General features: G+C 37.6%; 1 protein-coding gene across 3 annotated transcripts in view; it reads left to right on the plus strand.

Moving 5' to 3' along the window:
* The window catches only part of CTNND2 (catenin delta 2), an 826,448-nt gene that overhangs the window by 434,689 nt on the left and 376,185 nt on the right, over nucleotides 1–15,574 (plus strand). For all 3 annotated transcript variants that reach the window (XM_074329072.1, XM_074329071.1, XM_074329073.1), the window contains 2 exons: nucleotides 405–439; nucleotides 823–939. In XM_074329072.1, coding sequence (XP_074185173.1) covers nucleotides 405–439; nucleotides 823–939 — 152 coding nt within the window. The remainder of the gene's footprint in view (nucleotides 1–404; nucleotides 440–822; nucleotides 940–15,574) is intronic.

The raw sequence follows: 15,574 nt of genomic DNA on the forward strand, positions 1-15,574 counted from the left end.
TATTTCTTTCTTAGACTACCTGACAAAGTCTACATGAGTATTCAGACTTATATTTTAAAAGAACTAAAATTGTTCAGACTTATATTTTAAAAGAACTAAAATTGGGTAGAACTAAATGGATGTGAAAACTATTGTAGGGCAGGCTTTGTAAAAACTGAGCTGTTCTGAAAATTACTGGACAATGTCCATTTTAACATGCTAATACCTGTGCATCAAAAGGGGTATATACAGCAAATGGATTAAAGTTAAGATTGTGCCAAAATGGGGTCCCTTTTCTCAGTAAGAAGTAAAGGGAGGTCCCCTGGAGCCACCATCATTGCCCTAATGTGCCTTTGTGTCTTATAGCCTCAGTATCCTTGTGCCTCTAACTGATGCATTATACCTATGTGTTCTCTTTTTTACAGTTCAGCAGAAGAGCAGTTTCACTGGCAATCACAAGGTAAAGGACAGCTTCTTGATACACACATTTACTTCTACATGCATCTGTTGATTAATTTTCTTGTGAACTTTAGAAAGAGACTTATAAAAATGAAGATGACAATACCCTGAGACTAAAATTAAATGAGGGTGTTAAGAGAGCTCACAGTTTCATGGGAATTAAATTTTCCCAGTTCCCTTGTCACTTTATGTTCTTCATGGACACGTGGCATTGGCTGTTCCTAACTTTTCAGACTGGTTGACCGAGGAATAGTGTGATACCCAATGAGAACACCATAGTGGTAATACCTTTGGTTAGGGTACACTTGATTTTTAAGTGCTAGACTTGAGCTTTAATATGAACATTTCAAGTGTCGTTTATCACTTTAATGCATTGTGTTTCAGATGGTCAGAAGGATATCGAAGATGAGCTCACAACAGGCCTTGAGCTGGTGGACTCCTGTATTAGATCACTGCAGGAATCAGGAATACTGGACCCACAGGATTATTCAACAAGTGAAAGTAAGTCAAATGACCATTATGCTTGAAGGCGATGAAAACATAACAGTGCTATGCCATTATTTTTTCTAATATAATTAATATCATGAGACATATATAATAGAACTTCGAGATAGGTTTATACTTGTTCTATCCATTTCACTCCACTGTCTTCACCTTCCTTCCTACGTTACCTCATCCCCGCCCACGTTAGATTAGAAACTCTCTTAAGCCACTAATTAGCATCTAAATTTTTCACCAGTTATAATTGGTGATTCTCACTAATATGATACTCTTCTTGGCATCTAGACCAGCACATTGCATGAACTCATCATATATGTGTTTAATAAACACAGTGTCTGCTTTAAAATGAATTGACAATGCTTTACTCATAGAGATGATTGTTGGTAGAGATTTTGAACAGTATAGAAATAATACAACAGAATAGAAAAAAAGATTCATGTAATATAGGCAGAACTATTCAATGCTATGCTATAGTATTATGCAATAACTTCTTACATTTCTATATTTAGCTATCTTACATTGCAATGTTCATCTCAATAGAGTATTTAAAGGTTTCTTTACCTCCATTTAATTACATATTTTCAACCAGAGTGGTTGGGACTTAGAAATAAAAGTGCTGTGAGTTGAAACAAGCCTCATTTTAATAAATCATATAATTTTCTTGACTTATTTTAATAAAATCCCACGAAAACCAAAAAAAAATTAGACCATTAAAACATGCTACCTTGATAATTTCTACATTAGAAATCAGTGGAGCATTTTATTCCTTGATTTAAACAAAAATAATTTCCTTGAATGCTCATCAAGCTTTGCTTTAGAAAAGGAAGACATAAGAATATAATAGTGTACTGATCTTGAAACCATTTAATTTACATATTAGTTTATTTTCTCTATAATCTTTATAATACCACTATCCTTAGGATAACACCGTCATGCATACTCAGATTTATTTAAACCCATATGCATCTCTTCGATAACACTGCTGAAGTAAGACGCATGATTTGTATTATTCTTGTTCTCAGTATTTTATATTTTTAAATGCAGGATTGTTACATAAAATGTAGGATTGTCTTTTCTCTGAGTCAATAAATATATTTCTCTTGTAGCAGTAGTTGTAGTTACAACTGTAGTTAATTAATATTTGAGGTACATGTACTCCATTAGAGAGCAATAAAGCAGAGATAAAATAATTTGTCTTGGGAGGGAGAACAATGTTGGATATCTCATTTTTCAACATAATAATAGACAGACATTTTATTATGAGTTTAAGATAAGGGATAACTTTTAATACCTGGAAGGTATAGAAAAAACGGGAGAGTAAAAAGAGAAAAACCAATTCAAAAGAGGTGCATCAACTCTATCAATGTAGCACTACATGTAAGCACTGGATTCCTCTTTGGAAAGAATGAAAATTCAAATTTGTAATAAACAAAGACAAAACAGTGATATGATATTTATGAGACAAGTGTCTCCTATTAGTGTCTCCCTCCCAAGACACTAATAGTAATGAAGTAAATATTGAAATTAAAGGAGTAGACATAGTATTGACAGCAAATACAAAAACACAGAGTGGGGTTGGGAAGAAAATGTGAGATGAAGTAGAATTTCCTGCAGAAGCACCAAGCTAGGTCAAAGAAGAATTATATAGTGAAAATAACTTGTAAAGATGTGATAAACTCATACTAAAGTCTAATGAACATGTATGTACCAAACAACATAGCATCTGGCTATCAAAACAAAAAAATACTTTAAAATGAAAGAGGTTGATGACTATTGTGAATATTTCATTGCACATTTATCAGAATCAGACTAGCACTAGAACAAAAAGGCACAGAAAGTTGGAATACATAATTAACAAATTAATGTATGAAATTAATTTAAAGTTACATTTGTTGAATGATAATATACATTTGTTATATATGTCCAAGGAATATTTACAAAAATTGATCAGGTACATGATAAAGACAATCCTAAAAATTAAAATGTATAGGAAGGCCACAGTCTTTGATATAATCCAGTAAAATTAAAAGTAAATAATAAAAAATAATAAAAAATATAATGATATTAAGAAACAGACTTTTGATATCCACTGAATCAAAATTGTTAACAACTGAAGTTTTGTTTTTCAGAAAGGTTAGTTATGTTATTATGTACTGAATTATCTGTCTGAAGACTCCTAGGATTTTAGTTAATTGTTCTTTCTGTAAGCCTGCAAGCTTCCTTGTTTGAAGATAGGGAAGGAAATAAAGCAAAACAAACAACACCACACACACACACACACACACACACACACACACACACACACACACCTCAAAAAGAAAAAAAATAGTAATGAAAATACCACCCCAAAATTTTATGCCTAAGTATTTGAACCACAGTGAAATGTGAAATATTGTAATTCTTAAGAAACACTTATTTGTTCTTAATATTTTTGGAGTAAGTTTGAGACTGCATTAATTGAGTAAAACTTAGGAAATTAATTTTTAAATGTGGAGTATGTAACTCTCATTTGAGGGATCAATTATTGCTAATTTTAAGTACTTATAAAATAAAAATCCCAATTCCTACTTCTATCTGTAGCAGGGTTCAGATGGAAATAGATTCTACTCAAAAGAGTTTAACTGAAGAGAATTTAATTCAGTTCCTACTTATAAAGGAGTGGGCAAGATTAAGGGAACAAACACTGGCTGCTGAGGTGGAGGGAGTAGCAACAGACAGAAGCCTTGCTACCCTGAGTCCTGAAAGAAACGTGTAGGGACTAGGACCAGCAGAGTCAAGAGGCATGGCAGGAATAAATATCCTATCCTCTCTCTCTCTCCTCCTCTTCTTGGGTCCTCCTCTGCCCCCCACTGGCCAGATCCATTCATAAAACAAATGCCAAGGGACCCTTGTGATACCGCCTATGTTGGGAAAAGGGTGGAGAATGACTACAGGGAGCAAAGAGAACAACCAGCACAGCATTCCACTAAATACTAGAACAACCTCCTGTGTTTATATTCTTGGTATATAAACTTAACACATAGACATCTAGTGACTCGTTGACACATTTTATGTCATGAGCACAAACCCATCAGATTCTGATAGTCCCTTGATTTTGTGATTATTCAATCAATGGATCATTAGCTAGAACAGACATGAAACAACCAGCACTAAATTGGACCTGGCACGCTGCCCTTGAGAGCCAGTCTCTTAGTGCTAATTCCAAAGAAACTAAAACAACACTACATACAGTCTAAAACTAGCTTGCAAAAGTTCAAAATGGCATGTAATCTCAAACCCTAAGCACGCAGAATTTAATTTGTTGTGTTTAAAAGCTTTTGTCATTTTTCTTTCCAAGGTCTGATTAAAATAAAATGTGAAGCTGAGTGAACCCACCTTCTTGAGCCTGAGACTGGCAGTAACTCCTCTACTGCACTGATTAGAGTGTCATACAGTTACCAGAGTTTTCTAACAGCTGGCACTTTTTTTTAGAAAACGCTATCCTAAACAATATTTAAATAATGTATACAACCTTTGCCACCCGCCACTATTTCATGACTGCCGGCTGTGTAATTTCAATTCTAACAAATACGTGTCACAGAGTCACTAGGAGAATACTGTTGTTTTGATGGGGGAAAAAAAGTTACTGTCAGATGCTTGGGGCCATTAGTGTCTCACAAAATGTACAGCTTGACCCAAACTGCTGGGGACCATATTTAATCCACACATCCGTGGAGATATAAACACAGAGATAAGGTGATTATATCTTAGCCAAAAATTAACAAAAATATTTGTAAGTCAAAATCAGAAATAGAATGGACAACTTGAGAGAAAAGAACATATGTTTATAGGGATTAATTTGTTTAAATATTATATTTTGAAACAGTACTTATTTCTTTCTGTAGTATATTGACAAATTGAAGTTCCACCGTATTCTAGAAAATATTAGGAAGAAAATCTTAGGAGCTTCATATATCCTGAATGTTATGGCAAAGAAAGGAATGTTCTCTTATTCTGAGTTTTAAAATCAGAATATATTTGTAAAAGTCAAGAATCAATCATATTAGATACCATTCTGAACAGGTGGAATCCATATGGAATAATCATATGTAGTTTGACAGAGGTGGATATATTATTTGCTATTGATTTATAGTTAGTCATTATCATTTAGTTACTGTGAATACACTTAATTCTGTATGGCGAGAGGATAGTTGAAAGATCAGATGGTTAAAATTCTTTAAAATATAATTCCATGTATTGCAACACAGTAATAAGAAAGGTGAGAGACATCCTTGTGACGTGAATATTTTCATAATCCCTGGGAAGTGTGGCACCAAAGGATGCAGAAGTGGTTTAGGAATGTCAGGTTTTTAGAATAAACAAATGAAAATGAGAAATATATCAATCGAGTGACGCACAATATTGATGTCATGCTCAGGGAAAGAGGACTGGTTTGCTTGATTTTAGACTTTATTATGGTGGCAACCAGGTCCTTACTTAGGTGGAGACGGTGGAGAGCCTCAGGTGAGGGTACAAGGTAGCCCATCGTGCCCGTGGGGCCAGAAGACTGGAATTCAAGTCCTCCTGGTCCCCTCACTCCACCAGTGATTAAGGACTGTCACCTGAACGCTGGAGACCCCAAGTCATTTCCTGGAAATGAATTTATTCAAGTTAGTTGAGTTCATCTTCAGATTACTAATTCCCTGTGAAATCTCTTCATCATATGCCTTTTGGTCCAAGTTCTGAAACACAAATGAGTTAGTCCCCTTTCCAGAAGTATCTCATGGTTCCAAGTCTAAAATTGTCTTTAGATACTAAATGCATCCATTTGTTTTCTCTCCCAAATCACTCACACCCACTTCCCCCACTGCCTTTGGTGTCGTAGAGGCAAGGGGACATTAGCAGTGGCAGAAATGGAAGGTGTGACACCCAGATGTCACACAGGGCATAGTACCATTCTCTAGGGTACTGCAGTTATCTTTCCTTCCAGGTACTATCTCTACCTATTTTTCAGCTAATGTTTAATTTCTTTATCTTTGATTTCCTTCTATCACATAGACGTTTAAGAAGCATGTTATATCTTCTCTAAAGAGGTCACCAGCTCAGGCAAATCTAGAAATTGAGGGATCGGCAAAGGCATAAAGTACCAAATGGCCCTTATCGATTCCCTAAGTGAGAGAGAACCATGTAGTTGTCATTAAAAACATCACTCTGACCTGTGTTACCAGGGTCTCCTCGGCTCAAGTACAAAGTTGGAGACTGGTAAAAATTTCTACTAAAAATATAATTATAATTGGGAAACCATCAAAGCACCATAGATAACCAAAACTTTAATATGAGGATCAAGTGTAAGCTGGTGAAAGCAAGGACAGTTTCAGAACTGGCATGAGCATAAGAAAAAGTAAAGAAAGAAAAAAAAAAAAAAACAGAGTCAGAATAACAGCCTTTTCCTGAAGGACAGCAGAAGGAAGGGGTCTCCTGGTAGTACCTTATGGAGATGTCTTGTGGGAGTCCCCCAGAAGTTGGAACATGAGAACTGCCACCAATCAATCAGTAAGTCACTTCAAAAGCAACTGATACAATCAAATCTTAATATACTGGGTTTTAATTGCATAACTATAGGCACAGGTAAGTGTTCTAGTCATTCATTTTTTAAATGTATGTATTCAGCACTTATTAACACCAGCAGACAGTCTCTGTCCTTGTGGCATTTATAGTCTAGTCACAAAGGGTTGTAATTAATCAGTCTAAATATTACAAGGTCAGGTAGATAATCGCTACAAGCAATGACAAAGCCAGTAAACGGTTTCTCAAAATGGGCTTCGGAATCCCGGGGGTCCCCGAGACCCTTTCAGGGCTCTGCGAAGGCACTGGTTTTCACATAGTCCTCAGTGTTACTTGCCTTTCCTTGCTTATTCTCACACAGCGAGAGTTCAGGGGACATTTCCAGCGGCTACATCACATGATAGTATCTTTGCTTTATGATTCATGGAACGTGTTTGAAGTTGGGTTTATGCACAGGAATTCCCGCCTGTTCTCAGGAATTCCTTTCGCTTTCCCATTCCCAAATCCCGAGATATAAACTGTTTTCTGTTCTCCACGATGAATCGTTTCCACAAAAGTGACGGCCGATACTACCAGCCTCCTGGGTTCAAGGAGCCAGTTTTCCCGATTTCCCAACCAACTTTTCTTGGGATTCAGGAACGGAAAACTGAAAAAATTTCCCGAGAATGGGCGGAAATTCCCACCCGGAAACCCTGGCGATAAATAGGAAAAATGTGTAAGAGATACATTGTGAGCAGAACGTTTATTTCCCATTGTGGTATTACTGGGTTCCAGAAACCAATTTTCCCAATTTCCCGACCAACTTTTCTTGGGATTCGGGAATGGGAAAGCGAAAAGAGTTCCTGAAAACAGGCGGGGATTCCCACCTGGAAACCCTAGTTTGAAGTATCCTGTTTTAAACATTTCCCAGCTTTAATCCAGTAAATAGCATTCTATAGCACGCATATAAATAAAAGCTCTTGGGGTCCTCAGAAATTTTTAAGAATGTGAAAGGGTTATGACATTAAAAAGTTTGAGAACTGCTGTAGTTTTAAGAAAATGATCAAAGGGTCAAGAAGTCCTCTGAGAAGATTCTTCTTTTTTAATTAAATTTATTGGGGTGACAGTGGTTAGTAAAAAGCCATAGGTTTCAAGTGTATATTTCTATAATACATCATCTGTATATTACATTGTGTGCTCACCACCCAGAATCAAGGCCCTGAGTAAAATGCACATGCCAGCCACACAGATTTCTAAGGAAGAGTCTTCACAGACTCTGGCAAGTCAAAAACGGGTTCTTTAAGCCAGTATAATTTCATAAATAAATTATAGTGTTTTCAGGATTTAGCTTTTAAATTTTGTTTTCTTCTAAACTGATTTGTATTCATTTTCATTTCTTTTCACAATTATTGATAATGAGAAACACAAGTCTATTATCTTTTGACTATTAATTTATAAAGAAATATAATGCTTTTCCTGTGTTTGTACTACATTAATTGTTTAAGTCGTAAATAACCTGAAGATAAACCTTTGCAAGGAAATACTTGGAGATGGGAGTGAACTACAAAACATACCATTCTGTGATTATAGCATCATGTAAAATGCCATGCACAAAACGTTCCTGAGCTGTACATTTGAAACTAAAGTTCTACATTTGAAGTTTATTTTTTGTGATCCGTGTCATTTTGCTCATTTCCTTCCATTGCATTCAGATGTAAAGAAACAGCTCTCGCCTAGTGTACAGTATTCCCTGTGCACTCAAACTTGGAAAAGCATCCTAATTAAGCCAATAACATTGATGGACTCTACACCAGGTTAAAAACTTAATGAGTACTTCTCTATTCCTGGGACCATTACAGTGTTCATTTTTACATAAAACATTACGCACTGAAAGCCGCTGACCAGATGAAACCAACATTCAGGAGATGGAGACTTAGAAATGAAGTTTAAAAACACACCTGCCATCGAACAAGCACATCACTCTAAGCTTCCTTGAATCACAAGCTTTTGGGGGCATGGTAGACAGACTGAACCGCCGTTTTCAGGGAAATCCTCGGCAAAACTCATACATGTGAGCTTTTATGTTATTAATGAAGATTAGGGGAAAACAACCAGTTTATCACCACTACCTACTGCTTATTCCAAGTAAGTTTGTAAATTGGCAAGTTCATGCACAACCCGTGAAGAAGAAACTGCTGCTATAAATGAAACTGATTAGTGGGGCAATTTAAACAAAAGTCGGTATTTTTACGCTATAAAGTTAACTTTATAGTTAGACATGACTAAAGTGCTTTGAGCTTGATTTAAATCAATCCAATAATTTTACAAATAATTGTCAGTTTTCTCATTGATTTTGTAATTTATAACAATCCGTGTGTGTGTATACCATATATATATGTGTGTGTGTATATATATGTATATATATACATATATATATAATTTCCACCACCTCTTTTCCTTTGTTCTTTCTTAATATTTTCTATAAAAAGGTTTCCCCTTTCTCTTTATCTGATTTTGCTCTAAGAATTTACTCTCATTTAAAATAAAATAATACTTAACCTTCATGTCATTCTTAACCTTCCACAAAAATTGGATATCAGAAAAGTGGAAATAAATGCAAATTCTCTGTCAGTTACAGATATGTGTGAATTGTGCTGGCATTAGTTTTCATGGTCTACATAAAGATAAGATCTTATATCATTTTGAAAGAATCAATTTAACCTAAGAGTAAGTAAAGAATGTTTCTCAACTTCCTGACAAATGTAAATAGAAGCAAAGCTGCGGCTGTCAGGCTTCCAGTCCTCAATGCATCTATCTCAGTTTGTGTGTTTATTATTCCTCTGATTGTTCAGATTTAGCAGCCTCACAAAACATTCACTGAGGACCCATTGGAGACATTGCTTAGTTCTAGTAGCTGTCTATTTTAGTGCATTCTTGTTAATAACACTTTTATTTTCATGATAAAATGATCCTTTGGAATTAAATTGGTAACTTAATTACCCCTTGAAGACCTTGTTTGGTTCTTATACCTTCAGCTTCCACTACTGATGATGTTGACAGCCACATCCTTTCCCCAAGATTTCCAGTGCATACAGAGGATGCCAAAAAAAATATACACATTTTAAGGAGGAAAAAAAACTGTATTAAACTTACACTGATGGTAACCATTTTGAGCACCTCGTGTAATTGCAGAAGTCAAATATAACTTGTATTTATCTTTTATTATCGATATATAGAATCACAATTTTAATACAGTTTTCCTTTCTTAAAATGTGTATACATTTTTTTGGCAACCTCTGTATAATCAAACTTTGATCTTGGGATTTATTTAAGACCTAGAAAGGTTAAGTTTGTCGGGTTATGTTAGAGCCAGTATTAAAATCGAGCCCAGAGTCCCTTTCTAACTACATACATATGTTCCCACCATCTCCTCCAATTCTGTAATTTAAAAATTAAGCCCGTCCTTCTCCAAAACACTGAGTCCCCAGCGCGCGCGCACACACACACACACACACACACACATCCCCTGCCAATCTTTCTCTTGGAAATGCCCCATGGTGAGAGTTTCTGCTTTTCCACACTCATTTAAAAAATATTTGTTATGGTCTGGGACAGATGTTCAACTAAAGCAGACAAGAATTAGCAACTCCCAGTAAATCACCTTAAAACTTGTAGAAACAGAAGGTGTTTGGTGATGATGATAGTCAGGCCTGTTTGCTGGGTCCTGGGAAGGACCCAGTCCACCTGTGGGAAACTCCCAGTCTTCCTATGGGAAACTCCCAGGCACCCAATGGCATGCCGGTGGTAGTCTTATCCTTCCAGTGGTCAGGTGAAGCGTGTCCAGTCATTGTTGGCTTTCCTTCGCTTCCTGTGCACTTAGTCACTAAGCCCCCATGAACTTGTCTTTTAAAATGTCTCTTAAATGTGCACCTTTCTCTCCTGCCCTGCTGCAGCCACTATCCCAGTTAAGACTTCTTCAATTACTGCCTTCCTTTCTCTGCACTGCAGGAAAGCCCTGGTCTTGTCGCCCCAGCATCTCAACACAGCGTCCTGCTGCCTTCACCATAAGGCTTCAGACTCTCTGCTCTTATCCTACTCCCCTCCTTTTAGATGTGTAATACTGTCCCAAAGTCCTGCTGTTAAACAATTAAAATTCCTCCGAGTCGGTTCTATTTGGAGGGTTAAGGTGGCAGGGTGGGGTAGGGTTAATTTTGCCTGGACAATCAGGCATCAGTACAGGCTGCATGGAGGAGGTGGCATTTAAGCAACACTTCATAAGTTTAAGAATGAGTTTTGAGGTTGACAGAGAGGAATTTCAGGCTAGGATAACACTCTGACACTCAATTCTATTTGGTTTTGCTTTTAATTTCAAACAGACCACTGTAATGATCTATGCCTTGAATGTCTCATTTGTAAAATGAAGCTCACAGGGTGTTGAAAGAAAACACTAAGTGATATATGGGACAGTACTGTAATAAGGTTTTCAGGACAAATGAATGCCAATCAAGGTTTTATTGTTGTCAGACCATGTGGCTATGTAGTTAGATAATTAGATAATAATACTAATAGCTGACATTTGTATAGCAGTTGATATTTTTCCAAGCACTTGCACATCCATTATCTTGTTAGGTGCTCAAATTTGCCGAGATTAAAATTTGTAGAGATAGAATAATGAAGTGTGATTAAGAACACACACTCTGAAGCCAGACTATCTTGCTTGCACCCAGGCCAGCCACCAACTGTGTGGTTTCAGTTAGTGGGAACTTCAGCTCTGTCAACATAAATCAGGATGATAGAACTCCTGATTGGAGTCTTGCTAAGATGTCGTGGGTTAATAGATGTAAACTGCCCAGGACAGTCCCTAGAATATAGTAAGTGCTCAGTACAGGTTAGCTGGTATTACTAGCTTCGTCATCACCATCATCATCACTATCATCATCACCATCATCATCATCATCACCATTATCATCATGATCAGCATCACTATCACCATCATTACCATTATCATCACCATCATCACCATCACCATCACCATCACCACCATCATCATCATGACTGTCATCACCATCATCACCATCATCACCATCATCACCATCAACACCATTATCACCAGCACCATCATCATCATCATCAGCAGCAGCAGCAGCAGCATTATCACCATGCTCACCATCACCATCATCACCATCATCATCACCACCATCATCATCACTGTCATCACCATCATCATCATCATAATCACCATCATCACCATCACCATCACAACCATTATCATCACCATCATCACCATCACCACCATCATCACCATCATCATGACCATCATCACCATCACAACCATTATCATCATCACCATCACCACCACCATCATCATCGTCATCACTGTCATCACCATCATCATCACCATCACCATCATCACCACCATCACCACCATCATTATCACCATCATCTTCATATCACCTGTGCTTTCATAAACTGAAGGTGGACCAGAGCCCAGGACTGCTGAATTCTAATCCTGGATTTTTTTCCCAACACACACCCACCCACTCCAGGGGCAAGATTATGACCTAAATCATGACTTGGGAATGCCATGTTGCAAGCCAGTGGCCCTTTTTGTGTTATTACAAAGTATGTAGTTTAATTAAGGCTTACTGGATTCTGGGGCTGGTGTTCAGCTAAAAGCAGTCAAGAATGAGCAATTCCAAACAAAGGCTCTTTGAACCTGTGCAAACAAAATGAATACATATGATCATGAAAACTAGAATATCTGGTTCATTTAAGAAATGTCTATACATTTCAGTGTGTGTGTGATAATATGACCTATAAGTGAGTCTGAATTTTTACACAGAAAATTAACATGGCAGCCTTCCCACCTGCTGAGGTTGATCGCAGTGATGGTGGGCCACAAGCTTCCGCCAACCAATGCCTGGGGTCTCCAAGGAGAGGTTCCTTGGGGAAGTGCCACAATCCAATTGACTTCTACTTAGGGAAGAATTTTTCAACTTTAAAACGTCCATATGTGTATATGACCTAAAGTGTGCTTTGATGTTAAATGAAAACAGCTCCTGGACTTGGAGATAGAAAACGAGCATCCAAGTCTCATCTTCATTTACCAACTGCATGACACTGGCTGCCCTCGTAACCTCCCCATGCCTCTATTTATACTTCTAAGTATAAGGAAAAAGATACAAGGGTGATTTTTCTCACAGGTTGCTATGTGGCCTCTAGTCAATTCAATATATTTGAAAACTTATTGAGATACTGGTATTGCATTCAAGAAGCTTTGCTCCAGGTGTCTTTCCAGGATCGATGGCAGGTCCCATGTCCCTTATCTCTGTAGTTCCCTTGGAATTTCTCCCCTCTGTCCAGTTGGAACTAGTGTGTCAATGACACATACTCTTTTGAGTTTTACCAATTTATTAGAAAATGGTTTCACCTCCTCTTCCTGGCCTCCAGGCCTGAGTCATTTGAGTAGATACTTGAGCTCAGCTTTGTCTCATGATGGAGAAGCTTCAGAATGGTCAAAGAAGCTGCTGTGACCCTTGGGTCAGTATCTTGGAAGTATGCATGCCAGAGTGTGTCAGAAGATACACTCTGTGACCTAAGAGGATATTGTGATCCATTGTTCCTCGGTTGAAGTTCCTTCTGAAGCAGTTATCTGTCCTGAAAGCAAGATTCCACTTCCCTAGTTGGCATTTCAAGTCTTCCTCTTCCTTTCCTCCCACCACCCCAAAATCACATTGCCTCCATCGCCCACTAGGTATACTTTGTATCCTCAGGACTGCAGCCCAGTTTCACCAATAGTTCAAACAAGACTTTTTGGAGAAGGAAAAAAAAAATCAGGACTTAAAGCGCAAATCTATAAATGCTTTTGAAGTCTCTGGAAAATTGGTATTTTCTATCTCGATGCACAGTAATGTAAATAAAGCTAATTAAGTGCTAGTCATATATAAATTTTACTTCTATTATAAGTAATTAAGCATTGTTCTATAATTTGAACCTTTTCCATATTTTCATATAGCTGTACTTTCTAAAATTGGAATGACTAAATGCTGTTGATTTGAAACCTAGTGAGCAATGGAAAAATCATTCTAAAATGCACACAGTGTTTTGGCTACTGTCCTGACTGGTCTTTGCCAGGTGATGTGTCAATGTTGTAAAATGATGATATATTGCTCATTGTTGCAATTACCTTTGTCAGAGTACATCTAGGTTGCATGCTTGAGATGTGCGAACAAAGTAATGAGATAGAGAATCTTGCTTTGTTTTTGTTGAGTAGTGATCAAATGCATGACTGAGTCTATAAAAGATGAGCAGATCAGATTATTTCATGACGTGTATTTCAGGAGAACATAAATCGTATTTTTAATTGAAATCCCTTTGAAAAAGGACTTTAAATCTTCACCTTAAGGTCCTACACAGAGAGCATTTGTAGATTTCTGAAGGAAATTTTATAAATCTATTCAGAATTTATAAAATTGATTACCTTGCTAACTACATCTGTAATAAAGTTCATCACAGTAAAGTCACGCAATCTCTTTAAAAGGCAAATAGCTAGGACATGCAACTCTTGTTTTATAGATTATGTTAAACTGTTTCTATGAGATTCAAGATCTCATTCCATTTTATTGGCATTTCCAAAGGACCACGCACTGTTGTATCTGTTTCAACTTTCATTGCCCTGGAGATGGATTGTCGTGGGGGAGGGGATGTGGCCAGGACTTGGGCAGAGTGCCCTGAGAGAAATAGCCCAAGTCAGTCTCAGTGGGCGGCCACACATTCTTGAATAGAATGGTGACCACCAGCCAAGAAGGGCCTTTGTTCTTCCTCCATTGCTCACTCTCCTGCATTGAGCTGTCACCTTTCAGGAGGGTAGGGGACCAAGGGGAAAGCCATTGGCCATAAATCGCACTGTTCTCCCAGTACCTACCTCTTTCTCCTCTTCCTTGCAGTTATTCCCCATCTGTCTCTGCCCTCATCAGCGCCCCCTTCCCTTCTAGAAGCTCTTCTATATCTCAGCTGCCCATCCGCTGGGCCTCTCAACTCTGTCTCCATGCCTGGCGATTTCCAGCAGTGGGGACAGTCTGTTCCTGGCATCTAGAATGAAACCCTCAGAATATGCACTCTCCATAGAGACATCATATATCTGGTGATTAGACCTATAATACCGTCACTATGGGTTAAATGATTGTTTTGCAGGCTATTGCAAACTTCACCATCTGGTATATACTGTTTTCTTGAGACTCTGTATCCTAAATTAAAAGAAAAAGGATTACAATTGTACTTTTGTTTTGCCCTTCATATTGAAATTAAGGCTGAAGGGAAACATTTTTATTTTGTTGCTTGACTTTTTTTCCAGAAACTGTAGAGATTCCAAAATACCAAGTCTTATTTCTTTTAGTTAATTGGCTTATTAGTCAATATTCAAGGATGAAATATTTTCACATTGTTTAGAAGTTCCATCAGAGAATCAGAGGGATGGGGAAGATCTTAAATGGCAAAAATTATGTGAACCAATCAATGCTTTTTAAGAGCGGACACATTACGGTGGTACTTTGGTTTTCGAACATAATCCGTTCCTGAAGACCATTTGAGTTCTGAAACGTTTGAAAACAGCCAACAGCTAGGCCTCAGGATCTTGCACTCAGCGGAAGCCACGCGACATGTTCGACTTCCGAGGCGTGTTCAAAAACCAAAGCACTTATTTCTGGGTGTACGGCGTTCGTAAACCGAAATGTTCGTCAACGGAGATGTTCGAAAACCAAGGTACTACTGTACTTCTATGCAAAATAAGGCTTACGTCACATCAACTCTGCAGTTTCATTTGAAACATAAAGCCATGTTCTTTTCTTAAAAAAGAAAGAAATAAGGAGCATGAAATTTACTTACACTTACCAAAAATGATACTATTGTTTAAAACAGCCAAAGAGGGAGTTCTGCTTCACTGAGGCTGTCACTATGGCATGATTATGCCATAGTCAATGTGTATATAATTACCTTCCATCGAAAAAGAAGTAACTCTGTACTGCAGTTAAGACAACGTGAGAAAACTTGTGTCGCCAGGTCCTCCTCCCCCAACTCCCTCTACATACTCCGTCCCTTCTCCAGCACACAATGG

The sequence above is a fragment of the Rhinolophus sinicus genome, linkage group LG03, assembly GCF_036562045.2.
Source record: "Rhinolophus sinicus isolate RSC01 linkage group LG03, ASM3656204v1, whole genome shotgun sequence".
In the NCBI taxonomy this organism is placed as follows: domain Eukaryota; kingdom Metazoa; phylum Chordata; class Mammalia; order Chiroptera; family Rhinolophidae; genus Rhinolophus; species Rhinolophus sinicus.